The 24,771-nt window shown below is 34.4% G+C and overlaps 4 protein-coding genes across 8 annotated transcripts; 3 read left to right on the forward strand and 1 right to left on the reverse strand.

Annotated features, from left to right (window-relative positions):
• Positions 1 to 3,217: 3,217 nt before the first annotated feature.
• On the forward strand, positions 3,218 to 6,985 carry LOC122600293 (cytochrome b-c1 complex subunit 6-1, mitochondrial-like). 3 transcript variants are annotated; one of them, XM_043772999.1, is made up of 5 exons: positions 3,218 to 3,346; positions 3,468 to 3,530; positions 3,687 to 3,771; positions 6,548 to 6,637; positions 6,736 to 6,985. In XM_043772999.1, coding segments are annotated over exons 2-5 (210 nt in total). In that variant the 5' UTR covers positions 3,218 to 3,346; positions 3,468 to 3,528; the 3' UTR covers positions 6,769 to 6,985. The 3 variants fall into 3 exon arrangements, with proteins under 3 accessions (XP_043628934.1, XP_043628933.1, XP_043628931.1); XM_043772998.1 differs by having other exon boundaries at positions 3,488 to 3,530; XM_043772996.1 differs by having other exon boundaries at positions 3,219 to 3,346; positions 3,491 to 3,530.
• Positions 6,986 to 8,264: 1,279 nt separating this feature from the next.
• LOC122600745 (pentatricopeptide repeat-containing protein At5g48910) lies at positions 8,265 to 10,282 on the forward strand. Its single transcript, XM_043773502.1, has one exon. It carries the CDS (start codon positions 8,328 to 8,330, stop codon positions 10,224 to 10,226), a length of 1,899 nt encoding a protein of 632 aa, XP_043629437.1. The 5' UTR covers positions 8,265 to 8,327; the 3' UTR covers positions 10,227 to 10,282.
• A 2,828-nt stretch (positions 10,283 to 13,110) lies between these two features.
• On the forward strand, positions 13,111 to 20,103 carry LOC122600624 (phosphatidylserine decarboxylase proenzyme 2-like). 3 transcript variants are annotated; one of them, XM_043773368.1, is made up of 21 exons: positions 13,111 to 13,478; positions 14,348 to 14,427; positions 14,889 to 14,913; positions 15,218 to 15,277; positions 15,390 to 15,458; positions 15,564 to 15,656; positions 15,745 to 15,795; positions 15,912 to 15,995; positions 16,437 to 16,528; positions 16,692 to 16,847; positions 16,958 to 17,042; positions 17,172 to 17,283; positions 17,657 to 17,757; positions 17,883 to 17,930; positions 18,051 to 18,197; positions 18,278 to 18,373; positions 19,037 to 19,111; positions 19,225 to 19,317; positions 19,428 to 19,514; positions 19,598 to 19,648; positions 19,745 to 20,103. In XM_043773368.1, the coding sequence occupies exons 1-21, from the start codon at positions 13,263 to 13,265 to the stop codon at positions 19,889 to 19,891; spliced, it is 1,968 nt and encodes a 655-aa protein (XP_043629303.1). In that variant the 5' UTR covers positions 13,111 to 13,262; the 3' UTR covers positions 19,892 to 20,103. The 3 variants fall into 3 exon arrangements, with proteins under 3 accessions (XP_043629303.1, XP_043629304.1, XP_043629305.1); XM_043773369.1 differs by having other exon boundaries at positions 13,461 to 13,478; positions 14,352 to 14,427; XM_043773370.1 differs by lacking the exon at positions 13,111 to 13,478 and having other exon boundaries at positions 14,353 to 14,427; positions 14,615 to 14,913.
• A 70-nt stretch (positions 20,104 to 20,173) lies between these two features.
• Positions 20,174 to 21,639, reverse strand: LOC122601369 (putative clathrin assembly protein At1g03050). The gene is made up of 3 exons (XM_043774133.1): positions 21,614 to 21,639; positions 20,773 to 21,401; positions 20,174 to 20,505 (listed from the first exon to the last, which is right to left on the reverse strand). The coding sequence occupies exons 1-3, from the start codon at positions 21,637 to 21,639 to the stop codon at positions 20,174 to 20,176; spliced, it is 987 nt and encodes a 328-aa protein (XP_043630068.1).
• Between the last annotated feature and the right edge of the window lie 3,132 nt (positions 21,640 to 24,771).

A 24,771-nucleotide genomic window follows, 5' to 3' on the forward strand; every position in this document is an offset into this window, starting at 1 on the left:
AGTATGGTCTACAAAACTCACATGCGGCGAACTTATATAACCTTATTCACAGGTAACTCAGCGCAATACCAAAGCTCAACGATCACAAACTACTACAACGTACATCAGTTCATTACTAAATATTTCAAACGATAAGGTCTAACTTGAAAATAAAGACTTGGTTGAGCTCGAGTCAAGTTTTGAGCTTCGCGTTTTAAAATCGAGTTGAGCTTGAGGCTGACAGTGTACAGCTCGATTCGACTCGATTATATCCCCAACTTGCATTTTTGTTTAAAAAAAGGGTTGTGTTAAGTTATATGTTTATGGGTGTGTAAATGTGTGTTGCATACTTCTAGATCTATAGTGAGGAAGAAGACAACATTTCAAGTATACATATTTACTCTGAGTTTAGCCATTCGCGTTTTGATTCATCTTTAATTATATATAATCAAATTTACATTTTAGCCACCGAAGATTTAAGGTTTATATAAATAAGTTATAAAGTATTTATGATTTTATTAATTCTATTGTAATGTGCTTTTTATTTAATATATTATCTATATACTATATTATAAAGCAGATCTCCTCTGTCTACATTTTAAGTTTCAATATTTACTTTCCTAAAATACTTATATATCAATTTTATATTTAAATAACACTTTTTTTCTCTCCTCAAATCTCAACCAATCATTTTTTTTTCTCTCTTCTCTATAAATCATTTATTCCTCCAATTCATTCAAAATCTTTTATCTCAAAAACCGTACATCGATAAATTATAAAATTATATGGGTGTTCTTAAAATTTCAAACTCTTTCATTAGAGATGTCATTTGATATACTTTCGACGAATTTTTAAATCCGAAGGCAAAACCCGTATGGTTAAGGCATTTGACTATCACACTCTATGACCTATCACTTTAGGACATATCACCCCATCATCTCACCGGCGCAACGCGCGAATACTTACTCTCATAGTTTTTAATATATTAATATAATCGCATTGGGGTTTCAGTGTGGGATTCAATAGTAAAAATGTTTCTATACAAAAAGTTAGCGTGATATTGTACTGAGTAAAAGATGGCTTAAAGCATGTCCTAAAAATGGAAAAAAAAAAACACCACTCATTAATGAAAATGATTTTTTTTAATAACTTATGATTGAAATCTTTTAAAGTTTTTTCAAACTTTACTAGTAAAATTAAGAATCTTTATCATGGAATTAAAAATAAAAGATTAAGATTTAAAAATAATTTGAATCTTAATTTTAATTGTCTAAAACTTTATTAATAAAGTTGAAAACAATCCCATCTTAAAATTCGGCCTAATTAATCTCTTGTTTTTTTTTTTTTACACTAAACTTTTTGATACTATAAAATTTTCAAATGTTTTTTTTTTTCACAGCAATTTATTATCATTATCTATATCTATATTATATTATAAAATAAATTCCCTCTGTCTAAATTTTAAGTTTTAACATTTACTTTCCCAAAATGTCTCCCTATCAATTCTATATTTACCTAAAATAACTATAATACCCTTTCTCTCGCCTTAAATCTCAACCAATCATTTTTTTTCTTTTTTTCATATATCATTTATTTCTTCAATTCAATCAAAATATTTTATCTCAAAAACCGCGCGTAAATCGATAAATTATAAAAATTATATGGGTGTTCTTAAAATTTCATGCTCTTTCATTAGAGATGTCATTCGATATACTTTTGACGAATTAATCCGAGAGCGGAACCCGTACGATTAAGGCATTTTGCTATTGCACTCTGTGACCCGTCACACTTTATGACCTATAACCCCAAACATCTCACCTCCGTAACGTGCGGGTACTTACTCTCGTACTCATTATAATATATATATTAAAAACAAAATATCGAAAAACGTGTAAAAAATAGTATATTTTTAATTTTTTTTATTTTCACCACATAAGTTTCAATATTTACATTTTTAGCACTAAACTATAACACTTTTTAGTAAACTTTTTATTCTATTTATTTTCACCACATAAGTTTCAATCTTTACACTTTTAGCACTAAACTATAATACTTTTAAGTAATAGTATACTTTTTATTATATTTACTTTCACCACAGAAGTTTCAATCTTTACACTTTTAGCACTAAACTATAATACTTTTTAGTAAACTTTTTAGCGCGTAAAGAATAGTATATTTTTTTTATTTTTTTTCTTTTCACCACATAAGTTTCAATCTTTACATTTTTAGCACTAAACTATAATACTTTTTAGTAAACTTTTTGTTCTATTTATTTTCACCACAAAACTTTCAATTTTTACACTTTTAGCACTAAACTATAATATTTTTTAGTAATAGTATACTTTTTATTATTTTTACTTTCACCACAGAAGTTTCAATCTTTACACTTTTAACACTAAACTATAATAGTACTTTTTAGTAAACTTTTTATTCTTTTTATTTTCAACACAAAACTTTCAATCTTTACACTTTTAGCACTAAATTACATATTTTTTAGTAAACTTTGTATTCTTTTTATTTTCACCACAATAATTTAACTCTTTACACTTTTAGCACTAAACTTTCATAGTTTTTAATTTTCTTTTATTTTAAGGTACGGGAAAACGTGTATAGAATAATATACTTTTTTCTTTTTTTTTTTCACCACAATAGTTTCACTCTTTACACTTTTAGAACAAAACTTTTATAATTCTTAGTAAACTTTTTAATCTTTTTATTTTCACCATAATATCTTAACTACTTACACTTTTAACACTAAATTTTTCTACTTTTTGATAATCTTTTATTTTAACTACAACATTTTAACCTTTTATACTTTAGCAACAAACTTTATAACACATATATTAGAAAGAAATGTACGGAAAGACTTGTAAAGAATAATAAACTTTCTATTCATTTTATTTTCACCACAACATTTTAACCCCTTATACTTTTAGCACTAAATTTTTATACTTTTTATGCGAACGACTTTCACTTTCACACAAAACTTTTACAGTTCATTTTTTAACCGACAAATGTCAATTTTTAATAATTTGAATAATACATATTTTCTTCAAAAAGTTTATGACACCTTATCTCTTGAATAGATATTTTTTATTAAACCGTTAACAAATGTAATGTCTTCTAGGACAACGCCCGAGTGATATATCTCATTAAAGTTTAAAAGGGCCACTAAATTATAAGTACCCGATTCAACGTCCGGTCGTCCATTAATAAAAGATTTTGTTTCATAGAAAACTCTAGACGTGAATCCAGGGGCTTGCAATATAATCAGGCCCAACAACTCAAAGAATAAAAAGTAACCACCCTTCTCCCCCTAGTCTTTCGGTTGACGGCTGCTCTTTTCAGACCCTCTCTAATTTTGAAGGTAAAAACTTTCACTCATTTTTCTTAATTAATTCCAATATTATTATTATTATTAAATAAATGAATCCATCTCATTACAAGATCTACACTCTTATTGATTCGATCTGTTAACATAGTAATAGACAACGTGTTTCCTATTCAGCAGGTTTTTCAGATTGTACAAGGTTGTTTTCCTGTATCACTATGTAAGTAATTTTTTTTTATAAGTATTATGTGTGTATCTATATATTAAATTATGTTGTAAATCTATATTATTATAATTCGTAAGTCAAGATTTTGTGCTATTTGAAATTATGTGTGTGATTGAATGAATTTATAATGTTTGATAAATTACTTATAAGGTCGGACGAAGAACCCGTTGATCAGAAGAAGTATTTTGAAGATTTATGCAAACCTAAATGTGTTAGAGCTTGGCTTGACTATCAGGTATTTTCACTATTGATGAACACCCATATATATATATATACATATACATACACATCTGTGCTGTTTTAGTTGATTAATACAAACCTAAATATGTTATAGGGAAGTTAGTACTTAGTAGTACTCCGATTTATATATCATCACTTGTTTGGGATGTTGCGTGGTCTCAACAATGGAATATGTGATAGTTGTGTGAAAATTGAAAAAAGGATAATTATAGATCAATTGAAGTCCTCCTGCTTTTTTTGAGTTTGGGTAGAAAGGAAGTTATATCTGTTGTAAGTTTGACGGTGTGAATAGGGGGTTTAGATGTATTGTAGAAGTGACTATATGAGGCTTACCGAGATGTGTTCTTTGTTGCTTAAGGAAAGAGGGGAGTTGAAAACACAAGGGATTCTTCATATTTTGAAATAGAATTATCTGAAAGTATAAAAGTGAGATTTTCAAAGTGTAGTTTTTAAGTTAGAAATATGAGTTTTTTGTTTCCTCTTGAATTTTTTGTATGGGAAAGTCTTATTTGAATCACTTTACGTGCTTTGTGAAAGTTTTCAGGAAAACACTCACACTTTCTATGACCAAATGGGGCTTATTAGGTAAACAACTTAATAGTGAAATTGATATGGAACTGTAACGTGAATAGTTTAGTCATTGAAGTTGTAGTTTATTACTCTAAGTTTATTGACTATAGTCAAGAATGAACAAATTAAGATAATTGGAAGATCATAACAGGTAATGGTGGTTGTTTGATGATATAATGAGCAAAGACAGAATAAGAAAATGTGTGATGAAGCAATGAGATGAACAAACGGTTATGTAGATGCAAGTATTATTGAGGATGGTAGTTTGGCAGAGGGAGGCAGATGTATTTTCATTGATACAATGGTGGCCCACTGTTTGTGTTAACTTGGTGTTGCATGTAATTGAGCCTTTTTGCCATGCTTTTTATTCTTTGAGACAGTTGTTTTCTTTACCGCATTCGTATTTTGAGCTACATTTGGGCTCCCATAAAGTGTATACTGTTGTGGCGGGACTCTATGAGTTTCACAAGTCTTCTGCACAATGTCTCCATCAAAGTGAGATACATCTTTGCTTATTAGCCATTACGGTGGCTTAGTAGTGTCTTTGTTAAATCATTTAACAGAGAATACTAATTGGTGATGTGGGTCTTTGCTAATTTGCCATCATGATTTAGTATTGTGTTTGTTAAATGTGACTGTCATGGAAATTCCTGACTTTTAACTAGTCTTTCATGACAATGACTCTATCAAAGTATACGATAGATTTGCTATTGTATCGCCATGGTAATTGAGTGTTGTACTCTGTACACTGACCTAAGAAACGAGGATGCTAAAATTAATTCTATTTAATAATTATTAAAATGAGATTACTGGATACATGGTCAATATGGTTAAGTTTATATGTCGTTCACATGCCCATTTGAAAGTAGGGAATAGCTTGTTTAATATATAAAGGAAAGTGCTTGAGTACCATCCAGAGAGGAAGTTTACAACTCTGAATCTTGGAAAAGTCAAGTTGGAGTGATGGAGAGGAGAGGGAGAGTCAAATGCTTGCTGTCTTATACAAAGAGTTGGCATGGTACACTAACACTTTAAATCTAAGTAGATGGAGCTTAATTATAACATAGGCTTAAGCTCTAGGGGGATTGAGCGTAAATATTATATTATATGTGTCTGTAAACTGCATCATTTGAAAATGTTATAACTACTGTAACACGAAGGCATGATCTTCTACAAGTTTATTAGTTATATGCCGCTTCCATTCTATGAAAGGGTTGTTGGTTTCTGTTTCGGGTTGCTTACCAAGAAGTATAGCTTTCCAAAAATATTCCAATGTTAAGAGTGGGCATGTTTTGAATTTCAGTTGATATCTGGCCTTTAGAGGGTGTTGATATGTTTGATATTACTTATTTAGCATCACTCAAACTTTGTAACGTACGTGCGTGTTCGTCTCTTCATGTTCATGCAAAATCTTTTTACTTTTTTAGTTACTAAAATTAAAGTTTGTTGTGCGGATTACATTGTGCTGTTTCAGTTCACGTGAAATAGATGCTAGCTGTTTGCAATGTTGAATGGTCTCTTGCTTTTCATATGATTTTTACATGGTTAGGGGAGTTCGCTTCCTACTCTTCAAATTTGATGCTGGGTTTGGTAGGATGTTATGACTTGCTGACCAATATATGATAGGGTAGTAGGAATATCTACGTTTTGCCTAACCGTTTGAGGACCATTTTCACTTTTTACTTGGGACATAGATATGCTAAGAGCATCATAACAGGCAAAAAAAAGAAAGGAAATTATGCTTCCTTACGCATAGAAGCAGATTTGTTATAACTTTCAGCCATTTTGGCCCTGATATAATGATTTTGTGTTGTTACAATATATCAAGGACCAGTATCATTCTATGATTATACTTGTAGTCTTATATTATAATCATCCATAAAACAAACTTTTGTGCTGATTACATCAAATATTTGCTCTATAACTTCGACATATGTTTTCACTTTCCTAATAAATAGAGTAATACTGGAACATGGGTCCAAACGTTGCAACATATTATATATACTTTGTTTGGCAAGTCACCTGGATCTAATATAGTCTGTTTGAACTTTTTAACACTACAATCAGTTGATGCTGATGAATGTCTACAAGATTTCCCCTATTGTGTATTTATATACAAATGTTAGTTCATGACATCTATGTATATGTGCTCTCTCTATGTATTACATAGTAACCTAAGTCTTTCTAATTTAAACGTGCAGGGATGTGTGAAAAGGGTTCAGGCTGACGAAACTGGCCACAAACATTGCACTGGACAATACTTTGATTATTGGCAATGTGTTGACAAATGTGTAAGTTTAAATTCTTGTACATATTTCTTTCTATTTAATAAAATCAATTAGTGTGATTTCATTCCAGCTCATCTTATACTGCGGTTACCTGGATGCAGGTTGCACCTAGGCTATTTGCTAAGCTAAAGTAATGAGATATATGTCAGGATATGACACATTTACTCTTCTCTTTTTGTTCGCATTAAAACTCCGTTTTTTTTGGTACAACCAATACCTTGAGTTGAAAATGAATAAGGAGTGACTTAGTTGCCATGAATTTAATCAGTTATGGTGGCCACACCTCGTTGTAATTTGATGTGAATTATTGGAGGAGGTCTTAAGTTTGCAGCATATATGCTCTTTTATGAATCGATTTTGAATGCATGTTTCATATGAATAGCGGCCCAAGTCTGTAGTCCCGAATACAAACTTGACCTACAGTGAGTACATTTACGAGTCATATCCTTGTATGATTTCACTTTTGATACTGTGACAATGGTTTATATTCCAGAATTGGCCATCCCCAATAAAACCAACCCCCCAGCCAAAGCTTCGAAAATAAATCCTCAATTTATTTATATTCTTTTGAGTGTTTGTTCTGAAATTGATCTCACCAACTGAAAAGACTCGTACCTTTTCTGCCCACTCAATCCTCTGCCGATTTACAACTCCTATCGTGTTTCATTAGAGACTATTGATTTCATTTGTTTCATATGGATATCATCAAGCTCAAAAAACTTCATCCAAGATAAGATCCTCAAATTCGAGTATCCTTACCTAAAGTCTGAACTACTTGTTGCTTAAACCTTTACATCAACCACTTCTATATTTTCTGAGTAATGATGATGTCTCAGTCTATAGCTACTTTTTCTGGGTTCTATTGAACATTTCATTGTTCGTAAAAACTCATAACGACTTACACATGTAATCGATGTAGCTAGGTAGACTACCCTCAAAGATACTAGACCCTTGATACATGATAGCTATTTGACGTGTATTGTAGTCTTTAAAAACTCATAATGACTTACACATGTAATCGACGTAGCTAGGTAGACTGCCTTCAAAGATATTAGATCCTTGATATATACAGTTGAGGTGTTGACAAGTTGCTTCAGATTTCTTTTCTTGGATTTTGAACTACGAGACGCTATTTATGCTACCACCCGGGAGGTCCTCTTTGCCTGAGATGCCTTGAAGACCATCAGTGAGTACTATAAGAGAACAAATTAACCAACGGAAAAATACGGTTAGACTTGGGCTAAAACAAAGCCAGACAAGATATATGACCAAATTTACAATAAATTGGTCATTTACAACTCTATGATACAACATTGTAAAGTTATCGGTCTGGCAAATTTTATAAATATATGAACGGTCGGATATGCTAAATGGTCCTTACACTATAATTTTTAGCCATATACAAAATTGTATGCATTATATAGTTGTACAAAACATTCATATAATGCATATATTGTTGTGTATGGCAAAAACATGTTGTGTGAGGATCACCTCCCATCCCATAACTATATGTATACATTCTGAGCTTTTAATCAAGTGATAGGTATATAAGATTAAAATGACAGTCTTAACAATAAATATTTGACACTGACATATGAAATGTGTAACAATAAATATTTGACATATGAAATGTGTAATAACTCAATCTAGCCAATCACTCTAAATTACATGATATTTATTCTATTTCCTAAACATGAACACTAGCATTTTACAACCAACACTACCAACTTATCAAAACCGGCCTCCACACCCATCAACATTCTTCCCAGAATTCAAACACTGCAAAACAAAGAAACACATACTTCAAATCCACACTAAACTCATCAAAACCGGCCGCATTCAAGACCCACTTGCGTCCGCCGAGCTTCTACGCTTCTACGCCCTCTCCGACCCACCACACCGTGATTTACGACACGCACGCCAACTGTTTGATGAAATGCCTCAACCAAACTGTTTTTCTTGGAACACAATTATCCGGGCTTATTGTGATACCAATGATGCATTGGAATCATGGGTTTTGTTTAGAAAAATGGTTGAGTTTGAAATACCGAATAAATTTACGTTCCCTTCTGTGCTTAAAGCATGCGCGAAAATGGGCCGGGTTGATGAAGGGAAGCAGGTACATTGTGTTGTCGTGAAATATGGGATAGTGAATGATGGATTTGTGTTAAGTAATTTGGTTAGAATGTATGTCATGTGTGGAGCTATGGATGAGGCTTGTGTCGTTTTTGGTTTAGGTGTGTTGAGTTCGGGTTTGAGTGAAGTTGTGTTGTGGAATGTGATGGTTGATGGGTATTTAAGGGTTGGGGATGTTGAAAAGGCGCGGAATTTGTTCAATCAAATGCCGCGGAAAAGTGTTGTTTCTTGGAATTCTATGATTTCTGGGTACGCGCAAAATGGGTTTTTTGTGGAAGCGTTGGAGTTGTTTAGGGAAATGCAAATGGAAGGGGCCGCTGATGTGATGCCGAATTATGTTACTTTGGTTAGTGTATTACCGGCGGTTTCAAGACTTGGTGCACTTGAGATAGGGAAATGGGTGCATTTTTATGCGGTTAAAAATGGGATAAAGATTGATCCGGTTCTTGGTTCTGCGTTGATTGATATGTATTGCAAATGTGGAAGCTTCGAGGAGGGACTTCGGCTCTTTAACGCTCTAGCACAGAAGAATGTGATCACTTGGAATTCAATAATAACTGGGCTCGCGATCCATGGTCGAGCTATGGATGCTCTTGATCATTTCACAAAGATGCAACAAAGTCGTATTACACCAAATGATGTAACTTATATTAGTGTTTTGACTGCATGTAGCCATGCCGGTTTAGTAGACAAAGGGTTGTCGATTTTTAGCCAAATGGTTCACACCGATGGACTGATACCGAGGATTGAACATTACGGATGTATGGTTGACCTACTTGGCCGGGCAGGCCGGCTACAAGAGGCTGAAGAGCTAATACTCAAAATGCCTGGTGGACCGGATGACGTGGTACTAAAGGCCTTACTTGGTGCTTGTAAAAAACATGGAAACATTGAGATTGGTGAACGTATTGGGAAACGTCTTCTAGAGATAGCTCCAGAAGACGGGGCCCCATACGTAGCCCTGTCTAACATGTACGCCTCTATGGAAAACTGGGACAGGGTTACGGAAACAAGGCTAAAAATGAAACAAAATGACATTAAAAAAGATCCTGGATGTAGTTGGATTGAGGTTAATGGCGTGATTCATGAATTTATAGTTGCTGATAGATCACATAGTAAAGCACAAGATATTTACATGATGCTAGAAGAAATGATGCAAAAGTTGAGTCTGGCCGGCTACAAACCGGACACCACTCAAGTTCTTCTTAGAATGGATGATGCTGAGAAAAAATCCATTTTACGTTATCATAGCGAGAAGATTGCAGTTGCTTTCGGGCTGATTAGTACGAGCCGTGCAACAACAGTTAAGGTTGTTAACAATCTTCGAATATGTGATGACTGTCACTCGACGTTTAAACTCGTTTCAACAATATATGGAAGGAGGATTGTTGTAAGAGATCGAAAACGTTTTCATCATTTTGAAAATGGATCATGTTCTTGTATGGACTATTGGTAAATCTGTGATAAATTGTACTCCGTGTAATACAACTCAGTTGTATAAATTAATGTTTATTGAGCAATTGATATTACTGATTACTACAGTATTACATATCCTGATAGTAATCCAAACGAAAAAAAAGGAGCCTAATATCATCGCCAGAAAAGAAAGTTCAAAAATGGCAATGGAATATCCCGTTTAAGCCAAGCAGCCGAGTACATCTTAGTCAAAGACTAGTTTGTTTTTCCGAAACAATTTGAACATGAAATACTCATGAGTTCACCAAACACCAATCCATTCAATCCAGACTCGAAGTCAGAAACCGGGTTGACAAATAACAATAAGTGGAACTTGATTTCTCGCGATTGCGGCATAAGACAAAATATTCATTTCATATTTAAAGGTTCTTTTCAAATTAATTTTAGTTTTATAAAGTCACAAGTGTTAACAAAAACAAGTATTGCAGCCACAAATATTTTCCGGTTTTATTAATAAATTGTTTCAGCTCCATCTCTACAACAATCCTAGGAATAAATGTATTTTAACATTAATTATATCTATATATTACTTTTAACTATAATTAAAAACTAACACGGTACCCGTACAATGCGGCGGTGATGGTTACGGTGGTTTGGTGGTGTCGGCAACAGGTGGTGATGGCGCGACTTGGTGGTGGTGGTGGTGGTGACGGTGTCGAGTGGTGTAGGTTGATGTAAATGTAATTGATGTAGAGGTAATTGATCTAAAGGGGTAATGGGATATTTTAAAAGATAAGGAACCAATGGTGTAAGTTAATTCATTAAAGGTATAATGGTCATTTTGTATCTCTTATTTTTCTAATTTTTCAACAAAAATGTATAATGTAGTATAGAAGTATAGATAAGATTTTAATAATATATAAAAGTCTTTGAAAACTTCAATTTTTGTAAAGATATAAAGCGAAATGCAAGTCTGGAACGAAAGGACACGCATAATCCATAAAAGAACAAAACGACAACGACCGACCGAACCGAACCCATACAAACGTATGGCAAAAAGAATCTCATTCTTTTTCAGACTTGTCTTTCCATTCAGGCATTCACAACGTCTCATAGTGCGTGATAATTATAAGGAAAATATATATTTCAAAGTACCTTTCAAAGAAGATCTAAGTCTATGTGTCATGATCAAATATAGAAATGATAAAAATAAATTAATGAAAAACGAAGAATAATTAATCCTTTAATTTATTAGCCTAAAATCATCTTAATTCATAAGATAATAATATATGAAAATTCAAGGGTAGAGATTAAAAAAGAGTTTAAATGGGATCCACTTGTCATATTTATATGGTTTTAAGAGAATTTTTATTTTAATGTTTAGGATGGTTGATCATTTTCCTATATAACAAACTTTTTTTTTTGTTGAGTACAGCCCTTTTAAAATAAAATACAATAATATATGTAGACAATGTATAACTTGTTAAAAGAAAATGAAATTGAATATAGATACCTACTTATTATATTTGTAACTGATTCGCAATATGGGTTTATCTAATGACAAAAGACGAACATATAAGTCCTGAATGCCCGAGTCCTTAACGAAGCCACGGTTTCGAGAAAAAACCTCATCCTAAAGCATAAATTGCAACAAAACCCGACATTGATTGTATTTAAATTTGAGACCTCTCGTACCAAAAAGTTTGTTTGACATGATGTGTCATAATTAATATCTACAACTCACGAGGTTGTCGTTAGCATGTCTAATATGCGTCATAATTAATATCTACAACTCATGGGGTTGAGTATCTTGATAACTCTAAAAGAATATAGCGTGAAAACCATTTTGTATTACGCATTTCCTTTCTTTAATAAAATATGAAAATTCATTCAAATCTTTCAAGTCATACAACATGTTTTATCTTACAAATTATACATCGTTAGACGGGAATAAAAGTATGGGGTGAGAGGTCATACATGGTGATTGGTGATGGGTGATCTACCTAATGGGTCCCGTCCTTATCCGCTATGACTCCACCTTTGACCACCATGGCTCTACCATAAATTGACGGGCTTCGCTCTTAACCATTTTTATTGTGTACAGATGATAATCTACTAATTTATATGTGAAAACAAAGAGACACAAGTACAAGAGAAAAAATAAATTAAAACGTCGTCAAAAATATATCGAGACACATTTTTAATGTAAGAGAAGACTACCCATAATTTTCTCTTGTTTAGCGATGTACAATTTATGATATACTGGATTGGTGTTCGCGCTATGCAGCGGCGGTGAAACGGTGACTGTGTGGATATTAACATAAAAATAATTTCATTATGTTCGGCTATGTGATATTTTTTGTGGTGGAGGAATGGACGAATTGTGAATTAGGGCTTTTTTTAAATTTTTTTACATGAGAAAGAAACAGAGGTTGAATTTTGTTTTAATAGCATTTTCGTCACAATCTATAAAATATAAATAAAGAGGTATTAAAATGAAGAGTAAATTAGATCTATCATATTTTTAAATTTAAAGGATGGGGATGAGTTTGTTTTATAAAACAATATAGATATACGAGCATGGTACCCGCGCAATGCGGCGGTGGTGGGGAAGACAATTTGGTGGTGGCGTTGATAGGGTTTTACTTTGCTAGAGACGAAATGGTTGAAGAGCATAGTTGGTATATCACGTGAGAGGGTGCTTAGCATGAAAGATTATTTAAGGGCATTTTTGTCTTATCAGGTTCTTAATTAAGTTAAGGGATAAGGTATTATAGATAAAATATAGAGTTTTTATTATTTTATTACATGGTCCAGTTGACGCATTCGTGTTAAAGGGTTCTTATATATGTCGGAATCGAATACCAGGGCCCCGTCAAAATCAACTTCCAACTGCTGCCACCTTTCAACATAAAATTTATTCTTTATAAATATAGTCAAACTTCAATATCATCATTCGGACGAATTCTACAAATAAACTCATTCATTCTTTCACATTATTATTTAAGACAAATTACATCTGAAACTGGTCAATTCAGTAAGAAAAGAAGAATAAACAAATTAACAATATTAATTAATGGGGCATGGAAATTCAAAATCAAACTCATCATCTGATGACTCTTCTTCAAGAAACGGAAACTGTTCGAATTCGAAACCCCGAGTGGTGGGATCACGCCGTGAAAGAATTAAGAAAAAGTTGCATCTTCACAGGCGTCATCAGCGTGGTTCGCAACACCCGAAACTTGCTAGCTTACATGATTTTGCCGGCATCGCTTTGCTCACTCTTATTTCTGTATGTAACACACATCTTGTTATTCTTGCATGTATCAAAATTTTGAATATTGCTATTAATTTGTATATATATATGTGTGTGTGTGTGTGTGTGTGCGCGCGCGGCTTCTTATAACTTGTAAACTTGCTAACGTGACATTGGTTTTGCTGACATATTAATTAGATAATGTGGTAACTTATATTGTTGTCGATTAGCAGTATATAGGGGTTGGTTATTGTAAAACAAATATTATGGTAAAACAAAAAGGATACGTTTTTGAACATTAGATCTTGATAATAAAGATGTATGAAGATTCATAGAGCATAAGCGCGCATATACACGGCTGCACGAAAATTTTCATGATGGACAATGATTTTCTAATTAAGAAAAAAGAAAAATTTTCATGATGGACAAAGATTTTCTAGTTAAGAAAAAAGGATTGTTTTATTTTGTTTATTTTAATGCTTGTTACATACACTATGTATAAAGGAATTGAACATTTGTTACATAAGTTTAACACATTTTCCATAAAGTATGTTGTGTGTTTATCACATTAGAACCTTTTATCATGTTTTTCTATTCAACGGCAACTGTGAAATAGAACCTGCCCCCACCATAAAAAACCATATATGGTTAAAGATCGTGAATCCCACCTGATTGTTTCTTTGCCAATGAGGTAAATCACACTAAATGCGGACAAAAGAGATGGGTTTAGGGTATGTGGAAAGTAGTATGTAGCATTTTGGTGCAACTATCTCTTATACAATTGGATTTACGTGTAAAAAAATGTGAAAGTTTGTTGCATATCTGCAAAATGAGTCGTTCGTTTGATATATATATATATATATATATGAAATTTTGATTGACTCTATGTTTTGAATGTTTTGCAGGCAGAAATGAAGTTTAAGGATAGGTGGCTTGCTTGTATTTCTATAGGTGAACAGACTTTTCGTACCGAGATTTCTGACCAGTTAAGTGCCAATAATGATAATGTTACTTTCTTGTTGTATCACCTATGACATTCAGTAATTCAAAATGGGTTAGAGTAAGTGAGTAACAATAGTCTATAATTTGTGTCTTTTACCAATTAACCATAGAGAGTCTAAATGGGCCAAATTTCCTCATTTTGACTGAGCCAAAGACAATTTTTCATCCAGGGGCATGAGTCCTCGGACTCTTACATATGTGCAGCAGGCCTTCTGGCTTCACAAACTTCAACCAAACATGCAACATCAGAGTTCACAACTCAACTATATGCTTCTGCAGAGAGTTCCTAGATCCTTTAAGTTCGATAGTCTGTGTAGTGTAGATATAACTTTCTATATAAAGCTTTAAAGTAGTTGCACACATTGGAGTATATTTTCAGCTCATGTTTTCCAAGTTGATTCTCCTTATGCTGACTACTTTATTTTTTTTGTGAACAATGTGCAGGACCAACAAGCCTATATGGAACTCTGTGAGTGATTTTCTTACATATAGCTTGATTATTAACATTTTATGACTGTGGGCCTGTGTCAAATATGGTATTTTAAGCCTTTTTTGAACAATTAAAGAGGTTAAATAGTCTTATGAACTCTTTCTCAAACAACTTGACTAGATTCATGTTGAATCTATGAGTTTCTCTCCGTCACTACCGAAAATCCTAAGCTTAAGTGAAGAACATAATAAGATCCTAAAAATTTGTGCTTGGGTAATACGAGTATACGGCATCCTGTGATTACGCTATTTTGCATTCCCTGATTGTATATGTTATTATACAGGAGAAAAAGTTTCTTTTGGAAAGGAATGGGCCTCATGTTGCAAAACTAACTGTTTTTGAGGTTTGTAGTACCTTATTTTTAGACTCTATACATGTAGAACTGTCAATATTATGATATTCAACCATAAATACTTGTATTCTGTTTTCTGTAATCACTCTTTTTTGTGTTGCAGACAAATAGACTTTCAAAGAACAATCTTATTGGGTTTTGTGAGGTTGACCTTTTTGAATTTCTTAGTCGGGTAAGCTCTTTTTAGAAGTGAACATATTCTGTTCGTGTTTCCCTACAACGTTTCGTTGTTGTAAATATTAAGGAATATAAAGAATAAAGGTTTTATATTTTCCAGGATTCAGATTCTGACACTGAAGTGTTTGACTTGATGGATCCATCATCCTCTAATATAGTAGTTGGAAACATAGCTCTGTCATGTACTATCGAGGTCTGTTAAAGTGATGTATTTTCATCGTGTGTATAGTTGGTAAATGTACTGTAATATTTGTGTAACATTTGATCTTTGGATTTTGCAGGATCCAATTGAAACAGAGAAAAGTTTTGCAAGACGTATCTTATCCATAGTTGTGCGTCTGATAACATTTTGCTAACTATTTTTTCATTTTCGTACATATACACAGCAAAGCCCTGTAGTAATTAAATAATCTTTATATATATTAGTTGTAACCTTTTTGTTATACAGGATTATAATGGTGATGGACAATTATCGTTCTCTGAATTCTCAGAATTAATAAATGCATTTGGCAATCAACAGGCAGCTAAAAAGGTTTGAATTCTAATCTGTACATCTGCTGATTTTTTCTGTGAGTTTTGTTAAAAAAGAGCAAACCTGCCCATCCCACATTCCCACGGCCAGCATGGGAGAGGTATATCAGGTAACTGATACAAACCCATCCCATGCTAGGCTGCATCTAGCTATAAGCCACCAACCAATCTCATACTTGGCCGACGTGGGATCGTAACAATACCCCACATTTTGAAGACCCAACGTCGTTGTTGGTCACGGCTATGTCGTTCACGGTTGGCACCCTTCTCTTTTCGGATCCAAGCCACCATTCCATAGGCCACCATCCCATAGGCCACCATCCCATACTAGGCCTGCATCAAAAGGAGCTCTTTAAGGCCGGTGTGTGAATTATTATTATTTTATTTTTTTTCTGAACAGTGTGATATTTTTTTTAATAAACGTTTTATCTATTTTCACCAGAAAGAGGAGCTCTTTAAGGCAGCTGACGAAAATGGAGACGGTGTTGTCAGCATGGAGGAACTTGCTACACTTTTGACCATGCAGCAAGAAAAGTATGTCACTCGATATTATCTATGCTGTATTTTAATATTAGGTATCTACTTTTTTTCTTATTGTGTTTCAATTCTGATGCAGTGTAACATAACTTATAATTCATTAAAGTTCGCGCCTGATACTTCAAATTGTAATTTATTTCTTTTTTTCAATTATATGCAGGGAGCCGCTCATTAACTGTTGTCCTGTTTGTGGGGAGTTTTTAGAAGTTTCCGATAGGCTGAACTCGATGATTCATATGTCACTATGCTTTGATGAAGGCACTGGAAACCAGGTTATGACTGGAGGCTTTTTAACTGAAAAACAGGCTTCCTATGGGTAAGATATCTTGTTACGTACCATCAGTAACTTTTGTATTTGTGTCGTAATAGAGTATCTATGTTTAAGTTTTTCAAGTCTTGGTCTCACATCGATATGCTGCTTTCAAGGTGGATGTTTAAACTCTCTGAATGGGCTCATGTGTCATCCTATGATGCAGGCTTGAACTCCGGTTCAAAATCATCACATATTCTGGTACTTTCTATCTTCATGCGTGCGTGTCAGCGTGTGTGTGTGTGTGTGTGTGAGTGAGTATGAGTCAGTGCATTTGTGTGTGTGTGTTCTATAAGACTACGGCATCTCAGCACCTGCATTGGCACTTAGGTTTTTGATCGGAAGAAAAAGAGGCTTGTGGAGGAAATAATCGATGGAAAGATTGTGTTATCAATGAGAGCCATATATCAATCTAAAGTTGGGCTTGGCATCATGGACAGAGGTAATCTTTGTTGCCTATAAATATTAGTAGTTTATGTTTGGTCAGTGTACAATGTTGGAAGTGGCATTTTGTCCCATGTAAAAACAACCACTCAGCCGGATCAAACATATTAATTGTCACCCAAGGTGCTCCTTTGTAAATGTATAAACCATTTACAACTATAATGTGTTCAAAAGTTAAACATTATTGTAATGATACAGTTGGCCCCGCCCCGCCCGACCCAACACATTTTTGACGCTTTTATAACCATTATGAATTGTTACTCAACCTCACTGACCACACATGTTGCCACCTCCATTGTAGATATTTTATAGATATAGTTCATATCCCATGTACCTGATCCCCTTACTGGTTTGTTATCCAATGGGTGCAGGTGCAAAAGAATTGTTGCAGAGCATATCCGAAAAGCAGGGCAAGAAAATGAACTCACCTGAATCTGCCAAAGATATACCAACATTTCTTAAGTTCTTCAAGGCAAGATATGATATCTTATTAGACATATCATCCTGTCAACTAATTATATTTTCTGCTTATTTTGTCAAGTTCATTATGTTATGGTAACTTTCTATTCTGATTGCATAGCCTTGTTTGTATTCTAGGATCAAATCAATATAGCAGAAGTTAAATATCCCATTGATCATTTCAAGGTAAGTTTGAATGTCTGATGCCAATGAATAAGTTGCTATGTTGTTACTAGCCATCGTTTGTATAGCATAGGAACTATCATCATTAGATTTCTGTAAAGTTAATCACAATTTTTTATGCAGACATTTAATGAATTTTTTATAAGAGAGTTGAAACCTGGATCAAGACCGATTGCCCATGCTGGACGTGATGATATTGCTGTTTGTGCTGCTGATTGTAGGTTAATGGCCTTCAACACAGCCGAAGAAAGTCTCAGATTTTGGATCAAGGTATATTTTGGCCACTTGTCCACTATACTCTCACACTTTTGATTAAAATGTAACTAATGGTATTGTTTTGCTACTTTTAGGGTAAAAAGTTTTCTATCCGAGGACTTTTGGGTAATATACCATGCTCTAATACTTTCATTGGTGGAACCCTGGTGATATTTCGCTTGGCACCACAGGTACATAGTTGCTGAATTTTCATTAAGGTCGACTACAAGTAGAGGTAGGAAGTCCGACCCATTAGTTTTTTATCCCTAGTATCTCAGAATCTCAGATCAAAAAAATTTAGTTGAATTGAAAACGGGTAAAATGGCATGTCAAATGGGTTGAAATTTAGACCAAAGTTTACCTAATGCTTAGGGTGGGCGGAGTGCCTTAGGCACCCAACCGGTACCGGTCCGGTATCTAAGGGAACACCACCCCGTGGTACCGGTACCGGTCGGGCGGTGAGTGGAATGGAGACGGTCCTCCCCAGCTCCCTCCAGGTAAAAACTCTCGAATCATTTCATATTTTTCTATAAAATTACATTATCTTTGCAATAACATAACTTTGGACCTTTGGTGGTCATGTCTGACACATTAGTTATATAATATAGACAAACTTGAAAAGAAAATTTTTGCCGTTTAACATAATTTGACCAACCTGTTTCGAGTTTCGATTGGTCCTGAAAAACCTGGTTCGACCCAATCGTGTTTTGATGCATGACCAAGTTCGCCCATTTTGCCACCGCTAATTACAGGGTTCATTTCTCAGTATTTCTCTTTCCTATTGTGACCAAGTATGTTAGTTGTTAGTTTTTCTATCAATCGCATAAAAACTAAAGGCTTACAAAATTTGGCAGGATTATCATCGTTTCCATTTCCCAGTTTCTGGGAGGATTGAGCAGATCGTTGATATTCCTGGATGCTTATATACGGTATGTTCAGGGTTGATACTATATCAGCACCTCTATTTGTTATATGTTATCTAATTTTTTATCATATATTCATCCTTGTTTGTTTCTAACTGTTACTTTATTTTATGTCTTAGGTCAACCCTATTGCTGTAAATAGCAAGTACTGCAATGTGTTTACTGAGAATAAACGTGCTGTATCCATTATATCAACTGCAGATTTTGGCAAGGTTTGTAATGTTCACTACTTGGTGCCAATTGCAGCTTTTTTTATTATCTTCTAGTTTTGAATATTTTCAAGTTTAAAACTAACTCCCATTCATATTGCTATATAAATTAGGTAGCATTTGTGGCAATTGGAGCAACAATGGTTGGCAGCATCACATTCACCAAGAAGACGGGAGACTATGTCCAAAAAGGAGACGAGGTACAAACAAATATCATTTATGCTTATTACTCTTGTTAATATCCTCATTCTATCTCTAATTACCATTCTCCTATATTTCACAGTTTGGGTATTTCTCATTTGGTGGAAGTACAGTCATTTGTGTCTTTGAAAAGGTTAGTTACTGTGCATATTTATATTTATCTCAAAGTAGTTTTGAAGTATGCTTGGATGCATTGTAAGCATAATGTACTATAAAACTATTTTTGCAGGACTCGATCGCATTAGACGAGGACCTTTTGGCTTACAGTGCAAGATCAATCGAGACCCTAGTTTCCGTTGGAATGCAGTTAGGCGTCTCTGTAAAGAAAAGGGCAGAACTTCCATTGCCTGACATTAGAAACATCAGTATCTTTTAGGTACTGTAAAATGCAAACCCTGAAAGTCAAGTAAGGGGTATAAAGTAACTTTAGTCTTCAGCTAGATATATATTTGACATATACTCCTATCTTAACCACTTGGTTCATTTTTCCAATCCCATCTAACTGTTTAGATAACATTAATGTCAGCTATGAATCCCAAATCACTGTTTTATCTTTTTGTTATCTTGCAATCACTTGCTTTACTATCATTATTGCTCGTTAATATGCATGAAATACACACGTTACACACGTGATACATCAAGATTGCTTTATGTTTCGTTAAGTTTCTTGTTTTGATTCATCTGACTTCCCTTTGATATGTTCATCCATGGCGTTTAACTTATTTTGTGAAATCTTTTCCACTTCTGGATACTCGGATGTCCTTGCAACACCAACGGATTTGCACCAATCATAAAACAAATCAAGTTCGTCAAACTGTTTTGCTACTCGCTGGAAATTACCATAGACCTTCATGGAATATGAGACGTTGAGACCATCAAACCGTTTAAGCAAGACGCCCATGATCTCTGTTATGTCATGATAAAGCTGGAAACTTTGTATTAGAGTTGGGTATAGAGCCACCATCACCATCCTGTGACGCCTTGCTCCACCTGTTCTAATATTGGCAACGAAAAAGAAATACAAAGTTATTGGCATTGCAATGAATAGCTTATTAATGGTTCGATTGAGATTGTGTTCTATTTTAAACAGGTCAATAAGTAAATTAGCGAAAACGGGTATGAAGTAATTGAGTTAAAAGCCAAAACCCAGATTGTTTCAATAAATTACCCAACCCGTCCACCCCACCCATCTTGCTTCCTCTAGCAATGAAAAATGGAGAAGAAGAAATTCCATGATATGTGAGAAAAAGATATAACCTGTTGGCCTGCAAGCAATAAACCTTTCAAGAAGTTGCATCAGATGGTTATTTCGAGCAAATATTTGCTCATTTGTCATTTCATTAACGGGTACAACTATAGCTACAGGTTCTGTATCATCTTCCTCATCTTTTTCAAGTGCAAATGAACTGTGTTTTCTTCTCTTCCCCTGCATTTTGTACTCAAGTTGCTCATCAAGAAACAATGCATATGTTCTAACAAAAGCCGCATAATCCCATGTGTTAGATCTAAGTGCATCCCTAAAATCCGACATGTTCAATAGACGGGTTCCACGTCGAGTCGCAAAGAAGATCTCTTCCTGATACTTAGGATTACCTTCATAAAGCAACTTTTGGACCAACATGAGTATTTTCAAGGCCACAGCCCAATTCCGGGTCTTGTTGAGACGACGAGAAATGGTATTAACACAGGAGGCTACATACAGAGGCGATTCGGATGTAAGGTTCAAGATTTCTTGAATGTAACACTCTTCGGAAGGGTACTCGTCATGGCATGTGGCCTTCACGATCGCCACATCAAGGTCTGATATCGTTGCCCGTTTGGCTAAGTGTATACTGGTTTGATCCTTGACTACTGCAATTGCCTTGCTGAACCTGCCCATTGATATACTTGAAATAAATATATAAACTGTTTCGACTTACGAGATAATATGACCCAAGATATAAACGGTAGTCGAGTTTTTTCGCATTCGCATTATCAAATAACTGGAGTATATCTTCATGGGAGGATAATACTATACCCCAGAAAAGCAATGGGAAATATAGATCAAACTGATTGTCTTTTTTTTCATTTCATTTCTTTCTTTTTTTCCATCACTAACTTTTTTAACAGTATTTTCCCCTTCATATTTTTTGAGGTTTGCTAATTATTAGATACCATACATATCTCCACAAAACTATATGCCATCCATATATCTCTATATTTCAGCATTTGAATTTGGAGATAGAGCAAAAATTAAGGACACAAGTGCCATATCCCTTTCTTTCTATATACTTTCTTTCTACATATAGACAAAAATGTATAGTATGAATATGAACAAGAAATAGTATCCAGGGTATCATGTATTATGTATGAACTTATCAGATTCTGCTATGGGTAAGTTCTTATCAGGGGCAAGGGTGTAGTGCCACAACTTGGCAAATTGGCTAGTTTTTGGCTAGTTTTCGGCCAATCAAACTGTAACATTCGTGATTTTTGACTTAGTTGACTTGTAATTTGATGAAATTGGAAGATGAATGAAATTGTTGACTTATATGGATTTTTGAACGTTTTGTTGTATAGTAACGTAACGTGAAGTCTAATTGTGTTTACGGAGTCGTTTTAGCGTTTAAATGGTTAACGTTTAGCTATTTGTCGAATTTAGCAGAGCGGGAGCCCAAAAATGGACTCCCTAGGCCGGCCCCCCTCCCATCCTCCCCTCACACACACACACCACATTCATTTTTCCTTATCCTCCCTTTGTCTCCCTCAATTACTTCTTCTTCTTCTCTTTCAACCACCACCACAAATCATCATAAATCCTCCATTAATACACCAATAAGTTGTGTTTTATTATCCAACTTAACTAAATTAAGTAACCCTAATAATAATAATAATCATTCTCCAAGAATTTAGGTTTGAAAGGTGTTCATCCAAGGTTTTTGCTTTAAACCCGAAATTTGAAATCTTGAATCATTTTAGTAAGTTAAACTCATCTTAAATCTTCCCTTTTATGCTTAAAACTTCTTTACTAGTCATATCTAAGAAACCCTTGGACAAAAATTGGGTCAAGACTTGAAATGGGTCAAATTAGGGTTTCATTAGGGTTAGTTTGGGTCAATAACGATTTGGACATGTAATTGTGTTAAAGGATTGGATTTGATGGATGAAATATGTTTAGTTATACTTAATGATGTTTGTTTAAGCCTAAAAGCGAGTCTTGAAGCAACCACTAGTCGATTTGGATGTCAAAAGTTGGATTTTTGTTTGTTCTTGTTGCTGAACTGCTGCTGTTTGGCTTCAGTATCTGGCCACTGCAGCGCAGTAGGAAGACCAGAATCCACTACGGCGCAGTGGTATATCACGGCCCTGACTGCTTCGAGTCTCACTGCAGCGCAATGGGACTGCTTGGTCCTGACTGTGACGCAGTGAGAACCTGCGGCCCTTTTGTCCTATTTTGTTAACTTCAAACGCTCATAACTTTTGATTTGTAAGTCCGTTTTAGGTGTATGACCTATCGTTAGAATCATATGAGAGTCTAGTTTCTCGTAGTAACATCCTTTTTATGAGAATCCATCACCATTTTTCCCGAGTCCCTCGTTTCTCCAACCGTGAATTCAACGTCCGACCTTAGGGTGTCTTGTAAAGGCCTAGGGTGACTTATATTGTAACGTAGACCCTAATGTGATGATTTAATATTGCTATAATAGGTTTCTGACAGTCGTGCTCCCCGCTTACCCGCTTAGTCACCTCCTACGACGCGTAAGGCAAAGGTGAGTTTCGTAGCCCCATTTTCTCTTATATTTCGGGGTGAAAAGTGTACTCTTTACTTAACAGTTATTGGTTGATCCGATTGTTGTGCCATGAAATGTGAAATGACGCATTTGAAATATATGTAAGTCGTAACGTGTTATCGCGCAATGTTTATCATGTAAGTCGTGTCTATTATCGCGCAATGTTTATCATGTAAGTCGTGCCTATTATCGCGCAATGTTTATCATGTAAGTCGTGCCTGTTATCGCGCATTGTTCATCATGTAAGTCGTGCCGGTTATCGCACATTATTTATTATGTAAGTCGTGCCTTGTTTAACTATCACTAAACGTAAACGTTGATTGTGTTGATTGGTACGAATGTGACTAGGTATTCAAATCCACGTGAATTGTTAACGGTTGTTATCTAGACACTTACTCTTATTACTCAAACCTACGAACTCACCAACTTTATGTTGACCCATTTTAGTACACTTTTCAGGTGAACAGGTAAATTAAAGACGTTGTAACACCCCAAGTTTTTCTAAAGATAAATAAATTAACCCTTTTTGTAGTTTTGACATTAAAATAAGTTCCTAATATTATATTTTTGAATCGGGGGTTAATTTAGTTGGAACTTTAACGGATAGCGGGTAAAATACCCACAAAAGTTAGTCAAGGGCGTGGCACTCATAGGAGGTGTCAGCCATTTCCTTTTTCCACTTCTCACATTTTCACTCTTGTTCATCATCATTCCTCCATGCAACTTCATCTCAATTCTTCCAGAATCAAAGACTAATTCTTTCAATCCAAGAATAAAAATCATAATAATAATCATCACCATCAAATAATCTCCATTCAAGAATTGAAAAGCTAGGGCTTGCGGGTTTCGTGGTGGTGGCTGAAATTGCTAGAGAAAAGAAAGAAAGAAGAATTTTCCAACTTAAGTCTAAGCATTAACCTATTGTTTGTTGAGGTATTGAATTCCCCTAATTTAGTTTTTATCTTTCTTTTTGAATTTAGGGTTAATGGATGAACCAAATTGGGGGTTTTTGCTAGAAAATGAATTATGGTTAATTTCTCCCAATTCCTTAGTTAACCTAGTTGTCATTGAGTTATATGATGTGTTTGATTATGAAATTGATAAGTTCGAAGTAATAATTTGAGTTTGTAAGAAAAGATAAAATTTTGCTAGTTATTGTAATGTGGTTGAAAAAGGTAAGATGAACTACCTAATATAGTTGTTAAAGGTGAAAGAAACTCAATGACAAATAGGTTGGGTTTTGGGTTTGGAAAAGGCTAGTGAATGAGAATTTGGTAATTTTGAGCAACTAGATGAAATGGCCACATGTTGGTGGTAAAATGAGATTTTTAGCAAAATGATAGATAATTGAGATTGATGAGTTAGAAAGATTGAGCTTTGTTAAGTGAAACTTGATTTTAAGCCAACTCAAGGAAATTGAGTTTGGGTGAATAGGAATGCTAGTGAATCGTTAGTTTGGCTAAGTGAGTTAGCCAAGATTGTGAAT

Source organism: Erigeron canadensis, chromosome 5 (assembly GCF_010389155.1).
Source record: "Erigeron canadensis isolate Cc75 chromosome 5, C_canadensis_v1, whole genome shotgun sequence".
Taxonomy (NCBI): Eukaryota; Viridiplantae; Streptophyta; class Magnoliopsida; order Asterales; family Asteraceae; genus Erigeron; species Erigeron canadensis.

What these genes read in the sequence shown, in the direction of transcription:
- LOC122601369 (XM_043774133.1), bottom strand. Translation starts at nt 21,639, where the DNA reads ATGAAGGGGAAAATACTGTTAAAAAA. An exon ending in GGGAAAATACTGTTAAAAAA is followed by an intron (nt 21,402 to 21,613) that starts GTTAGTGATGGA and finishes ATTTATTTCAAG; the next exon opens with TATATCAATGGGCAGGTTCA. An exon ending in TATTGCTTGCAGGCCAACAG is followed by an intron (nt 20,506 to 20,772) that starts GTTATATCTTTT and finishes ATATTAGAACAG; the next exon opens with GTGGAGCAAGGCGTCACAGG.
- LOC122600624 (XM_043773368.1), top strand. Translation starts at nt 13,263, where the DNA reads ATGGGGCATGGAAATTCAAAATCAAACTCATCATCTGATGACTCTTCT. An exon ending in GACGTATCTTATCCATAGTT is followed by an intron (nt 15,796 to 15,911) that starts GTGCGTCTGATA and finishes TTTGTTATACAG; the next exon opens with GATTATAATGGTGATGGACA. An exon ending in TTCCTGGATGCTTATATACG is followed by an intron (nt 19,112 to 19,224) that starts GTATGTTCAGGG and finishes TTTATGTCTTAG; the next exon opens with GTCAACCCTATTGCTGTAAA.
- LOC122600293 (XM_043772999.1), top strand. An exon ending in GAGCTTGGCTTGACTATCAG is followed by an intron (nt 3,772 to 6,547) that starts GTATTTTCACTA and finishes TTAAACGTGCAG; the next exon opens with GGATGTGTGAAAAGGGTTCA. An exon ending in GGCAATGTGTTGACAAATGT is followed by an intron (nt 6,638 to 6,735) that starts GTAAGTTTAAAT and finishes ACCTGGATGCAG; the next exon opens with GTTGCACCTAGGCTATTTGC.
- LOC122600745 (XM_043773502.1), top strand. Translation starts at nt 8,328, where the DNA reads ATGAACACTAGCATTTTACAACCAACACTACCAACTTATCAAAACCGG.